Genomic DNA, 23,800 nt, shown 5'->3' on the forward strand with positions numbered 1-23,800 from the left:
TGGCACAGAATAGGAAACAGTCACAGTTAAAACTCTCCAACTTCAGAATAGCTTCTTGCTAGAAGCCTGTTTAAGATGCTTTATGAAGAATAAACTGCAGAGTCGTTACCACTAAGTGGAAAGGCATTTTTTCCTCTCCCTTTTATACTTGTTATAAATTTGTGGCATACTTACCATAGGAATCACAAAAACAGCATTTAGCATTACACAGGACATGCTGAATACAAAAGCACCACAGAACAGTATATTGAAATGATAGTTTTAATGCACAGGTATTATAAATCAGTTAACTTCATCAGAACTGAAATACATATAAAAGTAAAAAATTCTGGTTACAGGTGAGCTCTCTGCTGTACATATGTATATATTATGACCAATACAAGGCAAAAAGCATCTGATGACAAAGATTGCCATACATCACTTTTATCACAAGGTGGTGCCAGTGACCTACGAGCACATTCACTTTACAAACTTGGACAACATTTTGCTTTGTCACCCGAAAGCTGTTTGAGCACTTTTAACATGTGAAAATAAAGAAAAAATGGCAAAACAGCACAGTAACTCCCCTTCCCCTTGACTCACAAACTGCTGCATTTCTTCACTCAAAATATCACTTTAGCCTGCCCTGGAAGTTTTCAACAGGCATTAGCTGCACTTCTCTAAGTTATACCAGTTCTTGCCACGGTCCTGTCTAAAACATTTAGTTTAAAAAGAATAGGGCACACTGAGAATTAGATGTTGTTGATATGCTATTTTAACTCCCTAAGCTTGAGGAACATGGGAGCAATTCTCTAATAAGAGGTAATGAAATCTCTACCATAGAAACTCAGAATTTATGTATCGAATGCAGACAGAACAACAGGTTTTCTTTTACATGCAGCAGATACTTAGTATAGCAATACATACTAACACACTTAAATGCACTTCCATGGCAACTTAAAATGGAATTGGTAACACATGACACAGGTGCAGCATTTTATCTTTGGCAGACAGCTCAGAGGAACTTCAGTAGTATCCCGTACTTCTATCAGTAGTACTCCTATCATCCACTACAATTAATGCAAAGTATTAATATTGCATCCAGTTCTCTGTGTACATGAAGCAGACAGCTGTGAAACAGTTTACTCTTCCAAAATCATTCACTCTCAATTTGCAGCAGTGTGATTTAGGTTTATTATAGTAACTTCCTTGATCTCAACATTTTGAGTTGCATATGTGATATGACACTTCATTGTAATTTGTACATAAAGTAGTAACAGATTTTAACTACACTGATAAAAAGATGATTACAGATTTTTTTTACATAAATATATGAATTACATTTTTAAAAAGGAAAGAGCTTGGCTTAACATGAAACAAACTCTCTTCCTTAACATTTCACTACTTGATAGTATTTAGGATCCCCTTCCACCAAGAAAAATGGAGTGGAGATAATATATCCATTCATGATCGACTGATAAACGTCAACTGTCTACAAAGCATTTGGTATGTCTTGTGTAATATAATATCAATAGATATATCCTTCACCCATCAACGTTAATGTGAATTCAGACTTTCTACAGGATTATACATGTAAAACACACAAAAAAATCCCAACAAAAAACAAACAAACAAAAAAAAACAAAAAAGAAAAAAAAAAAAACAAAAAAAAACCAAACCAAAACAAAAAAAGCAGCACACTATGCAGCTCCAGCAGCTAAAAGTCAAATACACTATGACCTGGTGAAATCTTGAGTGTCCAAGTGTGCTAAATTTAGCAGTAGCCCATTCTGTTCTTACATACTAGAGCCAGACCATCCACATGAGATAAGTTGGATGTCTAACTCTAAACCACTTCAAAGGTGAAACTGCAAAATTAATGTTCAAGATTGGCATTTCAGAAGTGATAAATGTGACCTTTCCATCCACTTATGTTACACACAGTGACAGGCTCAGAGGAGATCCTCAGCAAGCAGTATGCAGCTGGAGGTCAAGAAACTTTCATTTATTCACTAACCAAACACATGATTTACACTTGGCATAAAAGGTGAAGGGAAAACTCAACCCAAGTAAATAAATCAGAAATGTTTTGCCCTAGAGAAATGCAGTACGACTACAGGATTAGGGCTTGAGAGACTTGACTTTCTTGAGTCTTCCTAAAAGGAGAGAAAAAGGGAATATCGGGTTTTTTGTAGGCACTTTTCATTAGTGGGCTCATGGAAAAGCAACATGACTCAAAATATGACAAAAGCAAATACAAGTAGTAATTTGAAGAACTTGCTTTACCTCAAAATATGCAGTTCTAAATCAGAGAAAACTTTTAAACTAAAAACCAAATTCCTACTTCACAAAAAGCCCTTTAAATATCAATAGTCATGACTGTTTTATGGGGGGGGGGTATGGAACCCCAAAACAAAACCCCTACCAAAATAAATCTGGAATTTCCATTTTCCAGTACACTGCACATTGGAACACTTACAGCCTTTACAGTAGTAGCCTCATAGGCCAGTACTACCATGCTGAGATGTCAGAGGTTTACCTTAATTCACCCTACTTATTCCCATACTACCTTAAGAGAAGGCATAGTATAAAAGAATATATACTTTAATGACTTCTTTGGCTTATGTTCACACAGCCCTGAATCCCAGGCATTGCCCAAAGGCACTGAAGTAGCAAAGAAGAAACAGCTGTGCAAGGAGGGCCTTTACACTCTGTGGCACTTGTCTGAATATGAAACACCTGTATCAAAATTGTGTTATGGTGGCTTAATAGAAACTCTTTTTTCCACTCCTTTCAAAATCAAATGCATCCATTTAAGCACACTCTCTCAAATCAACATGAAACTTAAATACCATTACATTTTTGGCCCTTTAAAGGCACACTTGGCAAAGTGATTTGTAGGCAAAAGCTAACATCTGGCATCGTGATACAGAGGCATGAGTACACATATACAGAAGTATATTGAGAACCAAAGTCTGTAGATACAGCAAGTAAAGCAAGCACAAAGTCTTTCCTCTGCTCAGCCCATTCATTTTGCAGCAGGATTCTTAGGAGGCTGAAGTTTGTAGGTGCTGAAGTAGTTCACCACTTGCTGAGGGACTTCTGCCAGGACACACTGAGCCAGAGCTTCTTTGGGAGACTTATTAAAAAAGAACACCAAGCATCAGTTTCCACTAACTGCTAATGAAGATTCTAAGGCAAATAATAAGCACCTCCTCTAGGAGGCCAATTTAAAGTCTGACATTTTACAGAGGATTTACACAGTGCCCTTGTATGACAGACAAGACAGAAGCTTCCCTCTTACCTTCTCACTCCTGTTACCATGAATCAGATGGCTGTCTTGTGCCATCTGAAGTAACAGGAGCTGAGTAAAGGGCTGCCATGTCTGAAGACACCTTTTGTCACACGAAATATGCAGTGCAGATATCAGACTTCAGCCATGTAAACATACTTCCACTATCTGCTTAAGATGACCCTTCAGGGATTTGTCTAAATCATCTGCAATCTTTTGCATCAAGTCTCATCCACAATAACTATGGATGAGCAGCTATGAGTATTTCTATGGAGCAGCTCTTCTGTAGATACTGTTTTTACTGTAAGACTAAATATCCATAAGAAAAAAAATCTCTTTCTCTAGAAACTGAAAGCATGTGAATATAATATACTGAGCAATGACCCTAGTTAATCTACATCCAAGCGCATTACTTGATAAGCATATTCTGTATTGATTTTGCTTTCTCATTTCAGTTTGCCTGAGTTACTCAGATTGAACTAAGAATTTCTATTAAAAGTAAAAATATAAAAGCAAAATAAGAAGTTGTAAGGGGTATTATTAACAAGTTAATACGAAGACATGAAACAAAATTAGAATATATATTAGGATGGAAATAAAAATATTGATATTATTTGCCCATCCTGAGGAAATTTTGGTGGTTCTTATTTAAGTCAACTATTTTCAACATTATGACGCTTAAAATTTGACTTCCATTGGCCTACACATACATTCTTGGATTTTACAGAAATTAAAGAATACCAGGACTTCATTCTTTCACCACCTTTTTTTGGTATTTACTTGTATGAAAATGAAAACTACCACTACTACCATGGTCACACAGAGTTTCTACTGATTTTGACCTCCCTGATTATAACTTAGCCTTGAATTTTAATACTGCACTAAATTGTGAGACTAATTCACATTCATAAATGGGCATTCACAATAAAAATAAAAATTACCATAAGAAAAAAGTAATAGTAAGTTTTTCCTCACAAATAAAAAAAACTATCCATTCATTTAATCAAGTCTGAGGGAGTTTACAAGGGTCATTCAGGTGCAGAAACTAGCCAGAAATGCAGTGCTGGAAGTAGAAACTGAGGGATTTGGGGTTTTTTTTTTGTATTTGATAAAGACTTGTCTTAAGAGTACATATTGGATACACTACACAAAAGCTTAGGATTAGATGCAGGACATCCTAGCAAGCCCAGCATACTTCTACAATATTTATTAAGCATATCAGTAAGATTACTTACATTTTGGAACTTCCTGAATGGCACAAATTGGACAATGTCTCTGACAGCTGGTTCTCCTGATGAGGACCTAAGAACTCCATCGTCACCATCAAGAAACTCCATGGCATCAAAGTCTGCTCCTCCCACACCAACAATGATAATGGACATGGGCAACTTGGAGGCATTAACTATGGCAGTTCGAGTTTGGTCAAGGTCTGTTATCACACCATCCGTTATGATCAGAAGTATAAAGTATTGCTGTCAAACCAATAAACACTGTGTTATGACAAAGAAACAGCAAACATTTAGCCATGTACACTTAGAAAAACCCACATACAGATACACATACAAACTCACAACACTACACAGTGTTGCCACTTTGGCATGTTCAGTGCGCTCACTGAATTTTACAATCAAACGTCTAATTTGTGGTCAGGTTTCATCTGCACAATCTGGAAAAACTTGTAAGGACAACATAATCTTTTATAAAAGGTGTCAATAAGCAGCCACCATTCAAAACTCCAGTGGTATTACCCTTCTTTCCTCCAAAATCCCCAGACAAACCAACAGTTAACCTATTTTCCCATTATTTGTTCTGAGATAGAAGGCAGTTTACTGAGGTTTTGGAAAGGTAACACCTTTGAAACTTGTATTTTTTTCTTTTCTGGTCTATCAATACCTTTATGAAACACTACCCTTTACTGTATTGTATCCAGAAAGTCCTAAACCACACCTTTCAGTGCTGAAACACACAGTCATTTCCAAATTCCTCTAATTATGTTTTCTAGTTGCTTCATGAAGTTAATTATCAAGGTATCTTTGTAGTACATCAGTAACTTAATTAACTACCACCTGAGTTGCTTCCACTATTCTGTCGGGGCTTCTAAAAGTTGGCATCCTCGCTTCTGTTCTGGATTGGAACACCAAAAATGAGCTAGAAGTACCAAGTCTGGAAATTAGCAAACACTTCTTGAATTTCCAGTGTTCCCTCACTTCATTTCATATGCTTACTGAATAGCATAAATTCAAGTCCCCAAAGATTCCCCCCATTATTCCTGGAAGTCACTCTTCACTACTTTCCTTCCCATCTGCCTTCATCTGCCTTCAAATAACTGTTCTTCCCTTATCTTGTCTTTTTCCTTGCTTTCTGCCAGTCTGCTCCCCCACGTCAGCAAGAACATCTATAAAACAGTTATGACCACAGAAAGCTATAAGCAACTACAGCAGGATAGCACATCACACTGGATTTATTTCTCTCTTCTCATACTTCCTCCATACTGGGAAAAAAAACAGCATCAGAATCAAAAGCCAACCCCAAATCACTATGATATGTATTAAATGTCAAGGTAGCAAATTGTCTTCAATACATCCTTTCAGGCAGGAAAAACAAATCTGTTGCTAGGCATACTACATAAAAGTTAAAAAAAAACCCAAACAAAAACAAAACCAACAAGAGGTTTGCTCCTTTCCTGACATATAGACATACATACATATACGTATATTTATACATACATTTTTTTTTTTTTACAGCTACTAGTGAAGAACTACCAGGGTAAAACCTTAGCAGCCTCATGGCATATGAAAATCCATAGCTCCTTTTCAAATTGGCTTCCACAGATAAATTTACATTTTAAATAGCTAATTTTATTTCCTGATTTTACAGGACATCCAATACACCAGTATTTGTTGTCATCCGTGATTTAGGATTTTGAGAACTTCCATGCATTATCAACATGACTGAATACTCAAGACCTGGTCTTCAGAATTTCTATTTTTAATATGGTCAACAACTCATGTATAAAATGTTAATATGAAGGAGGGCACAGCCCATACAGCACCTAAACCTTTATAGTACAGGTAATTATCCGTGTTGGTACCTATGTGTCAGGAGCTATACCATCCACTTCTTCACTACCTTAGTTAATCCTCTCTCCCAGCTATCTAATGTGAAACAAGGGCTAGTTGAATTTTTTTCTTAGCTGAGGTTAAATCACTGTCTTAGATATAAAGGCCTAAATTAGACTTTAGCAACTGTATAGCACTGCAAGAGCTTTCAACAGAAGATACCATAAAGGTGTTGTGTACTTCTCAGTTTCTATTTCAAATCTGAAGAGTTTATTTATTTAATTGGTTAAGAGGACTGTTATGTACAATCTGCAAAAAACAACTAGCTTTTCTCTTGTTTTAAGGGTAACAAGCATTTATTCACAAGGTAAAGGCCAACTGTCAAATGAATACACTCACAAATTTAAAAGAGAAAAAAAGTATTTCTAAACAAGAAGGACAATAAAAAAGTAGAGAAACAACGAGTACCATAAAGAACTTACAGATGCTGTTTGCTGCTGAGTAGCTGCAGCAGCAAATCTTGCCACATGATTTATAATTGGAGAAAAATTTGTTGGTCCATATAACTTCACTTGAGGAAGACAGGCTCGATATGCATCAACAATGCCTTGGATCCCTAGAGAACAGAAACAGATCTTTCATTTTTTTTAGTATTAGATTTAGGGTATTTTGAAGCACCTGATTTTTCTAAAGCTGTATAAATCAGTTACCTGAGGTGATTTCGCAAAGATTTAAAACAAACCATGGTGGGAAAAAAAAGCCATGAGCGATGGAAGCTTTCCCCTTTGACCAATGCTTAAGGCACATACATAACATGATTTGCCTTGTGTGAACAGACAGGCCACATACTCTGTGCTCAAGGGTGTGAAACAACTACAGCAATTCTCTTCACCTGGCAGCTTGTGGTGGTTGGTAGTCTGATCAGAGAGGCCACACTGAACAGGCATTAGCAGCACCACACTCAAACCAGACAACTCCACACCAGCAGCTAAGTAGCATAAAGTGTCTTGACAGCACAAGAGAACTGTTCCCTGTGCCCTGCCTGTTTAAACAACTTCTTTAACAAATCATTACAGAAGACAGATGCAATGCTATTTCACCTAAGTAAGAAATTGGTTATAAAATTTTTGCTGCTACAGGACAAAACAAATTAATTAATTACAACAACAAGCTTCAGTTCACTTTTCAAGTGTCTTGATGCTGTCAACTTAGGTATTTTATTCTCTAGGTCTGATGTTACTTTCTCAAACTTACCATTACAGAATGGGTTTGAAGGATTAAAATTTATTGGGAACTCATGAGATACCTGTGAAGACACAGAAAACATAGTCAGGACTGCATATACAATCTCCTCCTGAAGTAAGTGCTTTCAGCTGTCTTAGGTAGTGAATTTACACATTCCATTACCTGAAAGGAGGGAGGAATTTGTGCACCAAATCCAAAGGCTGGAAACATCTTATCTCTAAAGAAGCAATTTTAAAGAAAACAAAGTCAGTACCTTCCATTAAAAGCTGCCATAGATCAGTAAGTGTAGTTATCAGTGCTGCTTTTCATCATTAAAAATGTTATTTAAGAGGCAAAATTAAACAGAAGTTCCTCACTGTAATTGTTTCTGGGACCCAAAGTAGTCTTAAATATGGAACTGGCAAGAATGCAAGCATATATTCAAATCAGTGCTGCTCTTTTCATCCATTATGAAAAGCCCTGCTGGTCTGCAGTAGACACGAGCTTACACTTGCAATTATATGATGGTATTTTAGTTCTATAACTTAGCTCACAAGTTGCATTCCAGTATATCTGCAGGCATATTCAACACTGGTTTAAAAAGCTACCACAAGTGTCTATACATATGTGAAAACATGATCCAAATAAAAATCTAACACTTACGTATCATAATCCTGAACAACCATCCCGACAGACCAAATGGCTGTTAGGTATTCATTAACTCCATTGGGGCTGAGGTAATGCAGAGAGTCCGGAGAGCGAGGGTCTCCATTGGAGCCTGTAAAATCTATCCCCACCTGCCAAATGCAGCGGTCATATCTCATTGCTCTTAAAGGTTAAATTATGCTTCTTATCTCTGGCAAAGCCAAAGTGAAAACCATGAAAGAGTAGTAAACACGACATCTACAATTCTAACAGGCACAGTACTTGGATGCAGGTTTCTTGGAATATTAACACCCTTCAAACAATGTCCCAACAAAACCCTCAAAAGCTCTGCATCTCTCCAGAAGGGCCAAAATTACTTTCATCTGAATCACAGAATGGTTTCGCTTGGAAGAGGCCTTCAAGATCATCCAGTTCTAACCTCCCTGCCATGGGCAAAGACAGCTTTCACATGACCAGGTTACTGAAAGCCCCATCCAACTTGGACTTGAACACTTTCAGAGATGGGGCATCTGCAGATTTCTGGGCACACTGTCAGGCTTTCACTGTGTTTGCTTTCAGTTACTATTCACAGCAGCTCTTCAAAATCTGGTAAATTAATTTAATTCTCTATCTTGATACACACACACACACACACACACACACACACCTTTCTTCTCAGAAGTACAACTAGTCAGGCTCCACAGAAGCCTCTCTGACTTCAACAGGTCTTTTTTGCTTTGGTGATGAAGCATGTTAATAAGGTGAAGATATCGTACTGTTAGTTGTGATGAATTTGGTTCACAAATTACATAACTTAAGGGTTCTAACCCATATGATGACCTCTGTGTGCTGCTTTCAAAGAACAGTAAATTTCTCACTGATCTCCATCCACACAACTTAGCTAGTTCCTAATGAACATAACCATAGGTTCAGAACCATTTGCCAAGAGTAAAGACTATTTTTTTCTGAACAGACTAGAAGCACTCTGGCAAAATAGCATCCTGCTCCATGCTACAGAACAAAAATGAAGTTGACAAGGAAAAAAATACAATAATCAAATAAAGTACACAGCCAATCAATACTATACTTCAATTTGCTCCAAAACTCAAAAAGTATTCATATAAATGATTTAACTTACGGTGAAATTCAGCTGACACCCACCCATGATGTAATCAAGGAATGTGCACTCTACAATAATCTAAAAATAGAAGACAGAAATTTTAGTTTTTTCAATGGGAGAAAACCCAGCTAATATTATTGTAGCAACTTCTAAGGTTCTAAATATGCTGTTTTTACCCATTAAAAGCATTAGTTTTGCCCTAGAGCTATCCCACCCACTCACTGCAACCAGGATATCTGCAACACATGCCACCATACAGTCAGTATGGCTGCATGACAGCATCAGAATCAGGCCTTCAACAAAACTATAGACATACACCAAAGCAGCTCCAAAACAACTTTCATTTATAAAATAACACATTATGACAGTTTTTTACTTTGCCATAAAACAGCGAGTTGGGAAATGCAGTGGTTCAGAAATTACTTAATTTGTTAAGTGACCTTTCTTCTCAAGATAAAGTGAAGGGACAAGGGGGGACAGGTATGTAATTCAGCTCTCAATTTGTCTTCTTGTACAAACCAGAGTCCCTTAAATATTTTCTGTATGTGGAACTTTCAGACATTTTAAAGTTTCTTACAATTTGAGGATGAAGAGTTGCTACACCTTAACACTTAAAACCAGAATAATTCCAGAATATATTACTGACCTCACAATGCTTAACGCTCACGATGCCAGAGTTTTTATAGTTCTTTTTCTTCTGTCTTTTCTTTTCATTGATGCACTCAAATTCAACCTGCATGAATGCAAACAAATGCAACAAAAACATTATCGTATCATTTATGTAATAAGTTTAATCATCTTTTATTTCAGGATTCATACTTTGGGCTTATATTAAAAATGAAGTTCATTTCATAATCCAGCAAAATTAAACCCAGACTGCCCAATATCAGCAAGAAAAAAACATTCTCAAGATAGAAATCCTCTCTTATCCAAAAGTCTACAAACACATTTGTTTTGACAAATTTGTATTTCAAACAAAGAAAGAAATTCTTTGTATTTCAAACAAAGAAAGAAATTCTGTACCATTCTCCCTCTGAGGATTCTACTAACAACTTTCTTTTTGCTAAAGACATAGCAATTCAAAAAAAGCATCAGTGTTTCCAGAAGCTGTGGCTGCAATTACTATTATTTTTATTATTTAGTATAAATACAACACGCAAAATATTAGGAAAGTACAAGCATGCACTCTTGTCTATAGATTCCAGTATTTTTAATGCAGAAATAGTTCTGGAGGTTTTACAGGACTAAAGGAAAATATGGTAAAACATGTTGATAACACAGATATCTATAAAACAAATACTTTTATGTTATTTTTCCTATGCTAACTTTTGTCTTCCACATGTAAACCTTGCCTATTGAAAGGCTTGGAAACTATTATAGTTCATAAGATAGGAAGGGTAGTATCACTTTAGAAAAAAGCCACCTAATGTAACATAGCTGCATTTTTGTGCAGTGGCATAAATACTGAATTTTCTCATATTCACTGAAGTATACATAATAGTTAATAAGTGCCACATTTGGCATAAAGGATTAAATAATATTTGAAAAAAATACTACAAGCTTTGGTCTTTTAGCTGTAGTTAAATTTGTGCTGCATTCTGTCTTTTGACCATCCAGTGTTTTTTTATTTCTGTATTTTTATGATTAGTGATTTTTTTTTGTGCTGATGGTGGGACATTTAGATACATAATAATAAACTGTAACCACAACACTAATCCTAGGAAAATGGATGAACAATGCAAATGCTGTTTCAGCCTCAACTACAATAGCAATGTCAAGGCATGACCTAGCCCAACTTGGAGGTCACCCATGGCCAAGTGACCCAGGTTTTGCTGCAATATGAATGAAACAGCTTATCAAGAACACCCAGGCACCTTAGACTGTGTAACACTTACAGGTGATGACCGAGATGCTTCCTTCAGTTTTGACATCGTTGTTTGAAAACTTCCTATGAGATCATGAGACCCATCACCATCGTAGTCATAGCACTCAACCTAAAATGCAGCATTACTTAGTGTAAGTAACACAAATGGCCCTACAAAAACAATGAACACTGAAATGGCAAACCTGAACATCCCAATCCCTGTATCTTTTATATCACAGAGTTTTTCTTGCATTGAAGTTTTAGAACTGCATAGGGTTGCACTTAAAAAACATTAAAATTGGGTAGATGCCAATACACTCAGTCTTGAATCTAATCTACTCAAGTGAAGGAGAGATGAGAATACTAAGTAGTGTCAGGTCTTACATGAGCAAGTAACATCAATTATATTGAAGAACTATGTTTTGAGAGTGATGGGGTGTTGGGAAGAGTAGGAAAACCACACAGGGTTTTATACATTCATCATGAATCTGAGCATCCAGCTAAAAATTTAGTAAATCAGTTATGTAAGCAATCACAAGAGTTTTAGTAACACTTTTATGTTACTTCATTAATCTTCAAAATAACACAGAATTCATAAACATATGAAGGTTCAGCCCTGAAGCTAGAAACAATATATGAATTTTTATTTTTTAAGATTAGAAAACTTAACAGTGGATCAGTTAAACTTTGATCTACACTTCATGGATCTGAATGTGAACTAAAAATCTCTTTTCTTACAGTGAGAGTTGAATGATAAGTTTTATTATTTAATCAATGCACTCTTCTAACAGCCCAATCTGCCAAAGAAGGCAGAAGTGAAAAACAGCTTGTTTTTTTCTCTTTGAAAATGTGATCAATGCACCTTTCTACATAAAAAGCTGGTTATTTATCTATAAAAGCTTACGTGAATTTCATCCATTTCTGATATTTTATTTCAGTTCAGCAACACAGACATGAGAGCTAACTTAATCAAACCACATAAAAATATACTAAAATAATTTAATAATGATGATGATAAATAGAAACAATAATAAATCAAGAGTAAAGTAGGTATCCCACATTACTTGGAATCAAAATGCAAGCTTCGATAAAAATATTCAGAGTATGTATGGCTTAAACTGAACAGCTATTTGCATGTCCATCTTTCAAGTCTAAAAATATTGTAACTTACATTCAAGAATCAATTTAACTGATTACTTGAGCATTTCAGATAGAAATAAAAAAGCAAAACAAACAACTTCAACACACACTTGAGATTCTGAAAGAAATTAAATTTCTGACAACAAACAGGAATATTGAAGCACAAAACATGATGTGTAGATTGGGAATTCTTCTGCACAGAACATACCTCTATCTTGCAGTTTGCACTACAACATTTTGAATTCACTAATAAATAAATAAATAATAAAAAAATGCATGCACATGCACTGAACAGCACCTTAAATTATACAAGCAGCCAAAGAACCAACAGGCTAATTAATGTTCATGGCAAATGCTATGTAAATTCTTCTGAATGCCATAAATTATGCCAATCAAATACTCAGCAAAGTGCTTCAGTAGCTGAAATTTAAAATGTAACATATTTCCTGACCCAATAGTTCTGATACTTGCTAGCACAGCTGGTAAATATATCTCCTTTTTATTTCAAAGGCATAAAAATTTGTCTTGCTTGATATATTTGACCCATTTAAGCCAATTTTTAATATTTATTCCAGACAAGAGAGAAGCATTTCCTTTCTTTCCATATATGCCCTCCTGGACATGCAATAGCAGTAGGGAACAATGTGATTGAACATATTTTTCCCAGCAGAATTAGGCATGCATGCTCCAGATGAAAGACTCACATTTGAGACACAGAAAAACTTCACTGACTGCAAACACACTCACATGGAAGATAACCAGAAGATAAAGGATCAACTTGGTTTGTGCACTGCTGGGCATACACAAACTAAGCCTTTCAAGAGGTGAAAAGCCACTCATAGAAAAATTGCCGGTGTTACTTACTATGCCAAACAGCCCATTACACATGCAACTGTATGCATATAAAAGTGTTAAAGGCATTGTTTAATCTTTCAATAACATTCCATAATACAATCCTGACTACATTCTAATGTTTGAAGTGATAGATCCTGCATTTCTAAGTTAAGGCATAATCAAACAGCCTGTCTGCAAGTCTATAACAATTCCAAGTCAAGTCTATTTCCTCTGGATATAAACCTGCAGTTCCCAGGTAAGATTTCAAAAAACAGGTGACAGAGCTGAGAGTAACTCTTCACAGATACATTTAGATCAATGGTCTATAGCTTTAGTATGGCTGTTTACTGAAAAGGAGAAATATATTTATAGTATATGGAGATGTAAGAGCTATCACAGCTGTTTTGGGGACAAGGGAAGCAGAAAGAGATGAGATGGAAAAAACATAGAAGCAGCAAGGGAAGAAGGTTCTGGGCTTGTAAAGTTGTTCATTACTCTCCTCCATAAATATGTATTTAAATCCATTCAGGTGCTGGTAACACCCAGATTCCCGTGGCTGTTAAGGATTTTCCAGGACTGCCTCAAGCCATATGACTAATACCCATTACAGGCAAATCATGCTCTAAATTTCCCTTCCCAGAGGAAGAACATCAAATATAGAAGTTTGCTGCATTTGGGTTTTCAGATTTCTTTTTCAAATGCTAAAATACCAGCTTTCTAACATGATCATAATAGCCTATAAATGGCATTTTGATTGGCTGTTTAGCCTCAGTTCCACCCCTAAAGGTAATTTATGAAGAAAAATATTCTCTAGTTAAACACAATTTATTCTAGATAAAATTGGAAAATAGAAAACATTAAAACCCTGGTAGAACTATTACTTCACAGGTTTGATTAACTTTCTGTCAGAAAATTCAGTTTTATATGAAGAGAAAAAGTTGCTAAAACTGATATTCACAAGTTATAGCTGACCCACATCTGTTAGCTAGTATAATAAGTCTAATTTATTTTATCAGGCAGTATATTAAAAATTTCATTAATGTTACCTGTTGCACCAATAACAAAGTATTACAAGATCCATCACATAGAACAAAGCATACTCTAGCCTTCAACATGCTTCTTTCACTGCACAGTAGCTTATACTGGTGGTGTTAAAGATAACGTTAGAACTGTACAATAAAAATAAGAAGCTGCATTGGACGTTTCAAAGACACTTGTGTTCAGCTGGTTTCCCAGACTTTCAAAGACCAGCTTCTACCACACAATACATCACAAATGTGCAGTGTTTTCCTTTTTTCCCCTAAAAAAATGTATCTGTGTCTTTCAAATAAGAAACCTAATATTTTCAATTAAATTTGAAACAAAAAACCTGCAGTAACTAGAATAACACATCTTCCCCTTGTTACATATTTTAACTTTTAATGCATTAATTTATACACACATTTAATATATGTTACCTTGATTGACTTATCCATGTCACTGTAACACAGAGAATTGAGAGAGATTTTAAAGGGCCTCCAAACAGGATTCAGGTTGTTTTTAATAACCTGTTGGGGAAAAAAAAAGGCAAAACACCACTGTTCATAGGGGTGGAAAGTAGCAATCATAACGGGTCATACCTTCATGCCATGATTTTTGTGTGCAAACAACAATTGACTACTATTGCTGTCAATGCACTACAAATCCCAATACAAATCAAGCTACTCTTACCATGCCATATTTCAAAAAGAGATTTCTCTTTCAGCTCCATTTTTTGCTACACTTCACTATCACCTACTTACACCCTTCAGCCACTGCACGGTAAAAAGTTAAATTTATCATTACAGAAATAAGACCATGATTGCTTTCTTTTAATAAGCACACATATATACATGCACATATAAAGCCATGCATTACCAAAAACATGTGCAAAAATATTACATTGCAATTTCTGAATACACCAGTGCTTCAGAAATTACAACTCACTCCCACATATTATTTATTCTGAAATGTCATTTATGGAAATATGCCCCTAAGAAATTCATGGTGTAGTAAAGTAAGAACAGTGCATGAGGATAAAAGGCCTCTCAAGTTAAAATCTCAAGTGTTATTTACAAATAATACTGAAAGATCTTCAAAATTTGTCTTTATCTGTAAATATATCCAATACACCAAACAATGATCTTACAAAAGCACAAGAAAGTACACATAGTGTGTGCTACTTAATTAATACCACCTTACAATAGTAATACTTTCAACACTGTAGGAGTGTTGTGAAAAATCTCTCTTCAAAATGAAACCAATAAAAACTGTAGCTAGAAAAAGAGGGGTTTTTTAACCAGTAGCATAAAGAACTAATCCACAAGACATTTCTAGGGTGAAACATCAAATTCTGGATTTATTCCTAAAGTTGATGACTGAAATCACAATAGAAAAGATGCACCTTAAGCAGAAGAATCACCTCATAGAGAAGCTGTGACAAAAAGGATTTATAGTTCTTCAACGTCCATACTTCAAAATGAATACAGTCACCACTTCCTATGGGTACAGCACCTCAGCTGTAATGGGGCCTGAGCTGCCACTGCAGTGAGACATTCTGGAGCTACTCTCAGCCTGTCAGTTGCTGTCACAGGACCCCTACCCCTCCTCCTGGGTGAAAGGCTGCTGCTGCTCAAGCACGTTTCCCTTCACTCTGCATTCTCCTTGGCTTGCCCTTGCTATGCAAGCATTTAGCACCATTACTTTCACTAGTAAAGGGTACAGCCAGGTGTCACTTTCCTAAGAACAGCAGAGTCAGGAATGCCCAAGTCCTACCCCAGCACTTGGAAGAACTAAGCAAATGTCTCTAAGTATGCAGCTCTTTTTCAAAATTTTTCTTTTCTCCTAGATTGCTGAAAGTTGGAGGGAAAAAAAAGTACTTTCTTTCCAAACAGAATGGCATATATCAAAATCAGCATAAAGAGAATAAGGTAGATTTCCCAGAAAAGTCAGTGGAAGAGATGATGCAATTTCTAACTAGTCTGCACATCAAATCTAGGATAGTCAATTCTTTTTGTAAGGCATTTTATATCTAGTGCTGTGACACACTGGAAATTAAATAACTTTAACCTCTTTGTTGTTAACTGAAAATATCCTACCTCTGTTCTGTGAACCATCACCCAGTTTCCATCTCCAGTCTGCTTGTGGAATTCTAGATAAGGATCTGACTTTCCAAAAAAATCCTGTATTTAAATAACATGCAATTATTTCAGAACAGCCATTAGAGTGAATACCATTAAATTCCAGTTAACACACACTTAGATTAACAAAAAGTAAATTCGGAGAACAAAAGCTTTAGATGATGAAATGCAAATCTGATTATATTACCACCTGTGAAAGAGGAAAAGAAAGTGGTGAATGTCCACACATCAAACACCTGACAGTTCAAGCAAAATACTTATACCTATAAGTACTACAGTAGATAGACAGGAAACTAAGGAGTTCAAAAAAATATCATGAAATCAGAAGGTAAAAATAGAAATATTTTTCTATTTTTTTTCTAATTTTATTTTTTAAAGTCTCTCGATAGCCAGCACTATAGTAAACATAACAAATTCATACACACCAAGTACACTTTTTACTATTTATTTCAGAGAGGTAATGGGCAACCATTTATATATCCATTGAAACCAATGGATATACAAAACTCCCTATTATTTATGAATAAATGTAAAGATTTACATTTAAACAACATTACATGTTGCTCACAGACTACCCCTGAAATGCATTTATCTTACTTAGAAATACATTACAATTCATTTCAAAACAGTCAATGAAGTTACTCTGCAGGAATCTTACTTCAATTTCTTTTTTAGTATAAGTAAAATCTTAATGGATTTTATTTTATAAGCAAAAAAGAGAAAGAATACTCAAATGTTTCCTGCTTTGACAAGACTCTGATTTACTACTTTATCAGAGAAACAGCAATCACTTAAATACCTTATTGTCCAGTTTCCTTGCTTCTAATTCCAATACAACCACCCTGTTATCCTTTACTTCTTCTGCTGTAATCTAGGTAGGCAAACAAAATATTTCAGTTTACTCATATTCACAGAATTCCTATGACATGCCCATTAAAAAGGCCCTCATGTTTTCTCACAAGCGAAGCATTAAAAAATGGGGGTGGGAAGGAGAGGAACAATTTGATTTGACACTGGGATTCGATTCCATCTATTTACCATAAATGATGGCACTGACAAAGATATGCCCCAACCAGAAGCCCATTGGATGCCCTCATGATGTTTGCAATGGGACTTATAATTCAGAAGGCAGGCTGCTATTTGATGGCAAAGATAGATTAGTGGAGGAAAAATCTGCTTTACAGCATTATAGAATAGACTCACTGTATTCAAGCCACTAACTAAAAATAAAACCCAGAAACAATTAAGGATGAGCTCTGAAGACATTTATTTCTTAACTCTCTTACCGTAATGCTTCCTCTTCCAGCAGGTTTGCCATTTTTAAGTACTAATGGTTTTGTCAGAGTCCTGCTAGAAACTACCTGCCAAGACAAAAATTGAGTATCACACATTATTAAAACAATTTAATAGATTTCCAAAGGAATTAAATGAGTTAGTGAGGTATTTTCATTTTAGTAATTTTCCTCTTTGTGAAGATGACAGCATTACATTTACTTACCATAATCTTCTATAAATAAATAGGTTATACTTTATTCACTTCAAACTTTTAAAACACGCATGCAGATGAACATATGCAGAGCTTCAGGAGTAATAAGAATTAAAATGTTTTCTAGTAACATGACACACATGGACAAAGATAATACCTTAGGTTCCAATGTCAAATTGTTCTTTAGGTTCTCCATACATACCTTTAAAATGCATGCAAGGCGTATTTCATAAATGGATTCAGGAAATAAATTTATAAACACAATGCCTGTCACTCAAAAAAATCATCAGCCTTCGCCTGCACAGTTTCCAGCTGATTTTATTTTACCCTATTCAGGCAATGCTTCCTCAGAAGTGTGTCTACTCCTCCTTTACCTTGAGAATGAATTATTAATGTTTAATTGACATTGAATTTCAGTTCACAATGCCTCTTTATTTTAAGCGCATTATAAGGATAAATGCTTAAGACACAGGGGAAGAAAAATCCCAAGACAACTCTTCTGAGAAGTGCCTTTGAAGGATCTATTCAAAAGAACAAGTTTAAAAGAAGCTGCCCAATTGTCATAGTATCAATAGCAGAATATGAGTGGGAAATAGAAGTAAATCTACAGCTGGCAGAACCAGGATCATTGCTTGCATCGAGTGGAGGCAGATTACAAGGATAACATGGCCTTTGTGAGCACTCATACGTTGTTCTACACTGATTCTCCTTTTTGGGAACATAAAAATAGGAATTTGTGTATTAGAGTAAATAAATAGCAATTACTACAACTTTGTGCTCATTGACGGCCCACTTACTTTTAGCTAGCAATCCAACAGTCACCATCCTAGAGCACATTTCAGGGCATCATTTCAACACCTTTTGCAAATAAAATGCATGTACACTGAACTGAGGCTTGAAAAAACAAATTAAGAGCATCCTATTCAACTTAAGAGTACTACAAGTACACAAGAACATAGTGATAAACTCAAGGTAAAAGTGGCTAATGATTTTCAGTAACTTAATTCTACGGGTAATCATCTGCATGCTTACCTGTCCCAGCGTACATTCTAATTCTCCTAAGAAGTCATCATCATTCAGATCATAGGTTTTGTTATCAATGTCATATATTCCAAACTTAAGTTTCTGAACAAGCTCAAAATAATAATCAATTAAGAATTTCTTGGAAAACTTTGGGTTCAAGGAATTCTTAACTCTTTCTGTGCGATCAACCTGAAATTAGAAAGATACCACTTTATCCAGTATTTAATAAACTGAACAAGCAAGAAAATCAAATGCGGTATTATTAAATATATTCAAAAGTTCTTAAAGTACAAAGGAGTACCTTCCTATAAACCTTTCATTAAATATAAGTTATAGTACAAAATATTATATTATATATATACATTATATTTCAAAATCCACTGCTCTAAGTTAGGGATACTTGACCTATTTTTCATCACTCCCTCTAAGGTGGGACCTATTCCTGCACAGGAAAGACCAACATAAAATCTTGTATTGTCAAATCCAGGATGAGATCCCAGTTTTGGAATACTGTATTTATAAAAGCACATTAAATCTCTTAGAAAGCTTCTTGTGTTGGTCCGCATATGGCGGGGGAACAGTGCTAAAAATCAGACAGTTTAAGTATTTAACAGCAAATGATTATTCATGTGCTGCCCATGTAACTGTTTGTTGTGGTTTGACATAGCTTGGTTTTTAGTTAAGGGAAAAATCCAAACCTACTAGACTATTAGAGTTACCATCTAATAAAAAGTACTCAAAAGTGCTGGTACAAAATTAAAATATTTTAATGAAACCATATGCTGTAATGTTTTAAAAGGTCCTGCAAGCAGATTTGTGAGAAGCATCAGGATGTACCTCATACCACTGCTGACCACTTGTGTTCTGGAGAAGCACACACAGAGGGTCTGACTTGGAACCAACATCTTTATCCAAGAGATTGGTGCAGGAAATAGTCAGCTCCACCTTTGTCACACACTGCGCCGCCATTTGTTACACTGGAAAGCAGCAACAGAACTCACCATTAAAATGGACTAAAAAGCAAACAATAGGATTGTCACAATGCATTAACTCTCTTACTGATCACAAGAAGTGTTAGCTTGTCAAAAGTCATAATTTGAGGTTACAAATGCGAATTTTAAAATTTATGATGTACCAACATTATTATATCAGTATTACTGCCACACTCTTGTTTTTTTCCACACAGGTATAAAAATTAATTTCAAAATCTGCTCATAAAAAACAAGATCAGGTTTCTGAGAACACCCAAGGAAACAAATGAAAAGTGGGATATACCTCAAAGAAGGCACAGTGGTTTGAATTGCTGACAATAGAACTTCAGAAGCTTTAAATGAAATCCAAAAGCCCACATGAATGCCAGTATCTTAAAGATATTATTAATAATTTCATTAGTAGGGAAAACACATTGTATTATATACTTCTCTATCAAATCTTTGTAACAAAGTGCTGAAACCATAAGCATGGCAGAGTTGGAAAAGCCATTTAAGCAGGTAACAGGTTATCTTGCTCTAGTAAATCTAAAAAAACAACTACAAATTTTAATAATAAACACTTTGAAGTCAAGTAAAAACAGAGAAATTGGGAGAACTGTTCTTTGTGAAGATCCATGAAAAAAAAAGAATAACTGAAAGCATTTTTACATTTTCTCTTTGAGTACCTCCATCACTGTCCACTGGACAATGTCCACTAAGACCAATACATATTACAAACCTACAGAAAAACTTGATTATCATTATGAATCCCACATTGGCATAACATGCATTTGCAAGCCCAAAAAGGTCTGAGCACCAGATTATTTTCTATAGATATACATATATATAAAAATCTCCATAATGATACACTTCAAGGATAGAGTTGATAATTTCCATCAACTCTTAGGGAAGTAAACCTCTACAGTACAATTGTCCTAGACTCAGAGACTAAAACTTCCAAATCTTTCCACAAGCAGCCTACCCTGAAAGCTCCCAAGCCTCTTTAGATTCAGGTTTGCCTTTTTTCCAGTAAATCCACAGTCTAGATCAAGTATCCCTCTGGATTAATTTATCTTAGAAGTGCATGAGACACCAAAGAGAACAAGGCAGAAGGAAAGGCATCAGCTTCTATCTGGTCACTGTCCTAGCAACATACATATTCATATTTGAATATGAAACTGTACTTAACCCAACCCAGCTCTATTCCTTTCACTGTATTCATAAGACTTTTCATGAAAAGGAGTGATTTTTTAGAGGAAAAAAGGAATAGAAACATGGAAAAGGCAAAGAAGAAACTGAAAATAGAAGAAAGAAAACGTTGTGGGGTCTGTGGAAAATTTCCTCAGGCTTCTTCTGTTCCACTAGGGCACAATTCACATATCTCATCTTCATTTTGCTATCTCAGTGATGAACCTTTTGGACACTGAAGTACATACAAATTACCTGTAAAAGAAACACTCAAACATCTATGCACATATTTTAAGAAGCATGTCAGATTCATAGAAGTCCTGATGCACCTCCCAAAACCTAAATGTCATTTCTTCCTGGAGTATCTTTTTGTTCCCCTGACTTTCATAAAGTTTAATTCATTGACCTTGAGGAGAAAAGAGTGAAGATCTAAGTACTAAAATAATTTTAGACCAATGGTTTTTAGGCTTAGAAAGCACACCTCTTAAAAGCAGTCTGCCCCTTTATTCCTAGTTCTCTTTTTTTATACTGGTATTTTCCACTCCCTATTGCTTTCCTGGCTGCCAGACCAAGCTCATTAACAGTCAATGCCTTTCCCACAGAATCCAGTGCAGACCAGTACATGACCCCTTAATGACAGTTTTCAGAAAAACAAATTTCTGCTGACAAAATGATGCTCTAACTCCCACTGATGCTGCAACAGCAAGTAGAAAGGGTTTGCATGAAATGCAACAGAATTTAAACTTGAACTGAGATGCATTTTCAAGCCACTCAAAATTTTCTTGCTTCAACTTGTCTGAAACTCCTCATTATTAAGAGTTCTTGAAAGCACCCAATTCTTTTGTCAAGGTAATATTTCCAAAATCACTGGTAAATGGACAGCATTGAGTCAACCTAAAAATATGGTCAGCTTTTTCCTCTTTGTCTGTGTGTGTACTCACACTTCTGGTACAACTCAAGTACTTTTCACATGGACACATCAATTCTGTTACTTCCTCTCCTCCTCCATGTCACCAACTCTCCCACTATGCATTTAATGCAGGAAAAGAGAAGATTAAGAAAGAGGTGCTGTGCAAAAAGCATCCTTTAGCATAGAGAAGGGAAAAATAAAAAGGCTGACTCCCTTCCCTGAAATGGAAATGCTCATTTGAGATGCAACAATTGTCTCCATATTAGATAAAAGACAACTTGTAACAAGAACATGCATTTATTTAAGTGCAGGACACTTAAAATTCAGATAAAGAGCAAAATTTCACAAATCACAAGACGGTCCTTTAATCTTTACTGTTTCCAGTTTTGAAAAATCCAAGATGAAAAATAATGCAAGGCATTTTTCTAAGAAGTTTTGAGACTATTAGGAATACATATTTTTATAATAGGTTGAAGAGGTCTGTAAAACAAATACATTTCCAGAAATAATTTTGCTATTTTACTAAAAAAAAGTATTTCTCCATAAAAATTGACACATTTTACTGCAAATATTTATACTGATTTTCAGTAACATTATAAATGTTAAAAATTAGTAAAATACTTATTAGCAAGAAAAAGTCATGTCTCATTAACCTAAAGGAGTATTTAAGGTAGTGAAACTTAGTAAATAAGAGACACATCTCTTACTACATTGCACACCTTACAGAATTTGCAGAGGGTACACATGCTTCACAGGTGTGAAGTCAGGAGTCTTTCAAACAGCACTACCTGGTAGGGTTCTGCTCATGCTGCACAAATCCTCATCGTCCCAAATGCATGAAAGGAAGAATTACACAGATCGACCCAATTCTTCTCACTTCTAAAAGCCCATGTTAGCTGAAAAGTTCCCAAGGTTTGAGAGGTGGATGGCAGGGTTTTTAAAGATGATAAACATCCTCAAGGATCAGCCACTGCCAGGTAAGCAAGCAATCTCTTCTTGAGGACTTGATGTAATAAAGTCTGGCAAACTGCCATATTTTCAGGATGGTGAAAATAAACCATGGGTGCATTACCTCTTGAAATACCATTCTACAGCACATCTAGTAGGCAAACCAAATGTAAAATATTCTAGCTACATGACCAGATTACTTGAACATTTGGAATTCTGGAATAACTTATCATGGACAGATTATATTGTTCAGACTATGGTAGGAAAAGCCTCAAGTGCCACTAAGTTATAACACAAAACAAGAGACTTAGTTCTTTAATTAGTTAGTGTTATTAAAGTAGCTGTGCTCCACGTTGGTCATATTTAATTAAAACCTTTGCTTTTCTCAAGTTATCAACTTGCCCTCCATACTATAAAGGGAGGCAAAGCACATCAGAATGTGTGCAGGTGACAGCTCCATCATCCATTTTATTGAAATAGCTTTCATAATTGCAAAAGCCAGGCTTTAAAAAGTGTATCTGAACAGGAAAAGACTGAAAATTACTATATATAACATACATCTGAACTGCAGTGATGTACAGTCACAAGGGACCCTCTGCCATGTCTAGCCTGCTCAAGAGCATGACTAGGTCAACTAAGAATATGACAAGTCTTTCTGTTTGAGCTGTAACTATCAAAGGAAAAATCTAAGTCAAGGACTAGTCTTGTCTTGCAGTTTTATAGATCAGAATGTTCTTTGAACTCCAGTGATGATTCTAATGAAGATAAGTGGTACACATCAAACAACTGAGTCATTGTCTTTTTTCCAACAGAAACTGCAAACATGGCATTCTACCTGGAAAGGAACACATCTATTATCAGAATGATCTATCTAGCAGCTCAGTTGGGAACTGCTAGACTGCAGCAATCCTCTCTGTGCTGCAGTGTCAGAGGACAGTATTGGCTTGCCCAGACAACCT

The 23,800-nt window shown here is 35.6% G+C and overlaps 1 protein-coding gene across 4 annotated transcripts in view; it reads right to left on the reverse strand.

The window, feature by feature from the left end:
• Positions 1–247: 247 nt before the first annotated feature.
• CPNE3 (copine 3) overlaps positions 248–23,800 on the reverse strand; it is a 29,536-nt gene continuing 5,983 nt past the window's right edge. For all 4 annotated transcript variants that reach the window (XM_063172892.1, XM_063172866.1, XM_063172882.1 and 1 more), the window contains 15 exons: positions 19,662–19,801; positions 18,834–19,013; positions 17,602–17,676; positions 17,115–17,186; positions 16,274–16,357; positions 14,615–14,704; positions 11,215–11,313; positions 9,966–10,052; positions 9,338–9,397; positions 8,218–8,351; positions 7,738–7,792; positions 7,585–7,636; positions 6,813–6,946; positions 4,507–4,743; positions 248–3,118 (listed from right to left, as the gene is read on the reverse strand). In XM_063172892.1, the coding sequence (XP_063028962.1) occupies positions 3,008–3,118; positions 4,507–4,743; positions 6,813–6,946; positions 7,585–7,636; positions 7,738–7,792; positions 8,218–8,351; positions 9,338–9,397; positions 9,966–10,052; positions 11,215–11,313; positions 14,615–14,704; positions 16,274–16,357; positions 17,115–17,186; positions 17,602–17,676; positions 18,834–19,013; positions 19,662–19,793 (1,602 nt within the window). In that variant the 5' untranslated portion in view covers positions 19,794–19,801 and the 3' untranslated portion in view covers positions 248–3,007. The remainder of the gene's footprint in view (positions 3,119–4,506; positions 4,744–6,812; positions 6,947–7,584; positions 7,637–7,737; positions 7,793–8,217; positions 8,352–9,337; positions 9,398–9,965; positions 10,053–11,214; positions 11,314–14,614; positions 14,705–16,273; positions 16,358–17,114; positions 17,187–17,601; positions 17,677–18,833; positions 19,014–19,661; positions 19,802–23,800) is intronic.

This window comes from Melospiza melodia, chromosome 1 (assembly GCF_035770615.1).
Source record: "Melospiza melodia melodia isolate bMelMel2 chromosome 1, bMelMel2.pri, whole genome shotgun sequence".
In the NCBI taxonomy this organism is placed as follows: domain Eukaryota; kingdom Metazoa; phylum Chordata; class Aves; order Passeriformes; family Passerellidae; genus Melospiza; species Melospiza melodia.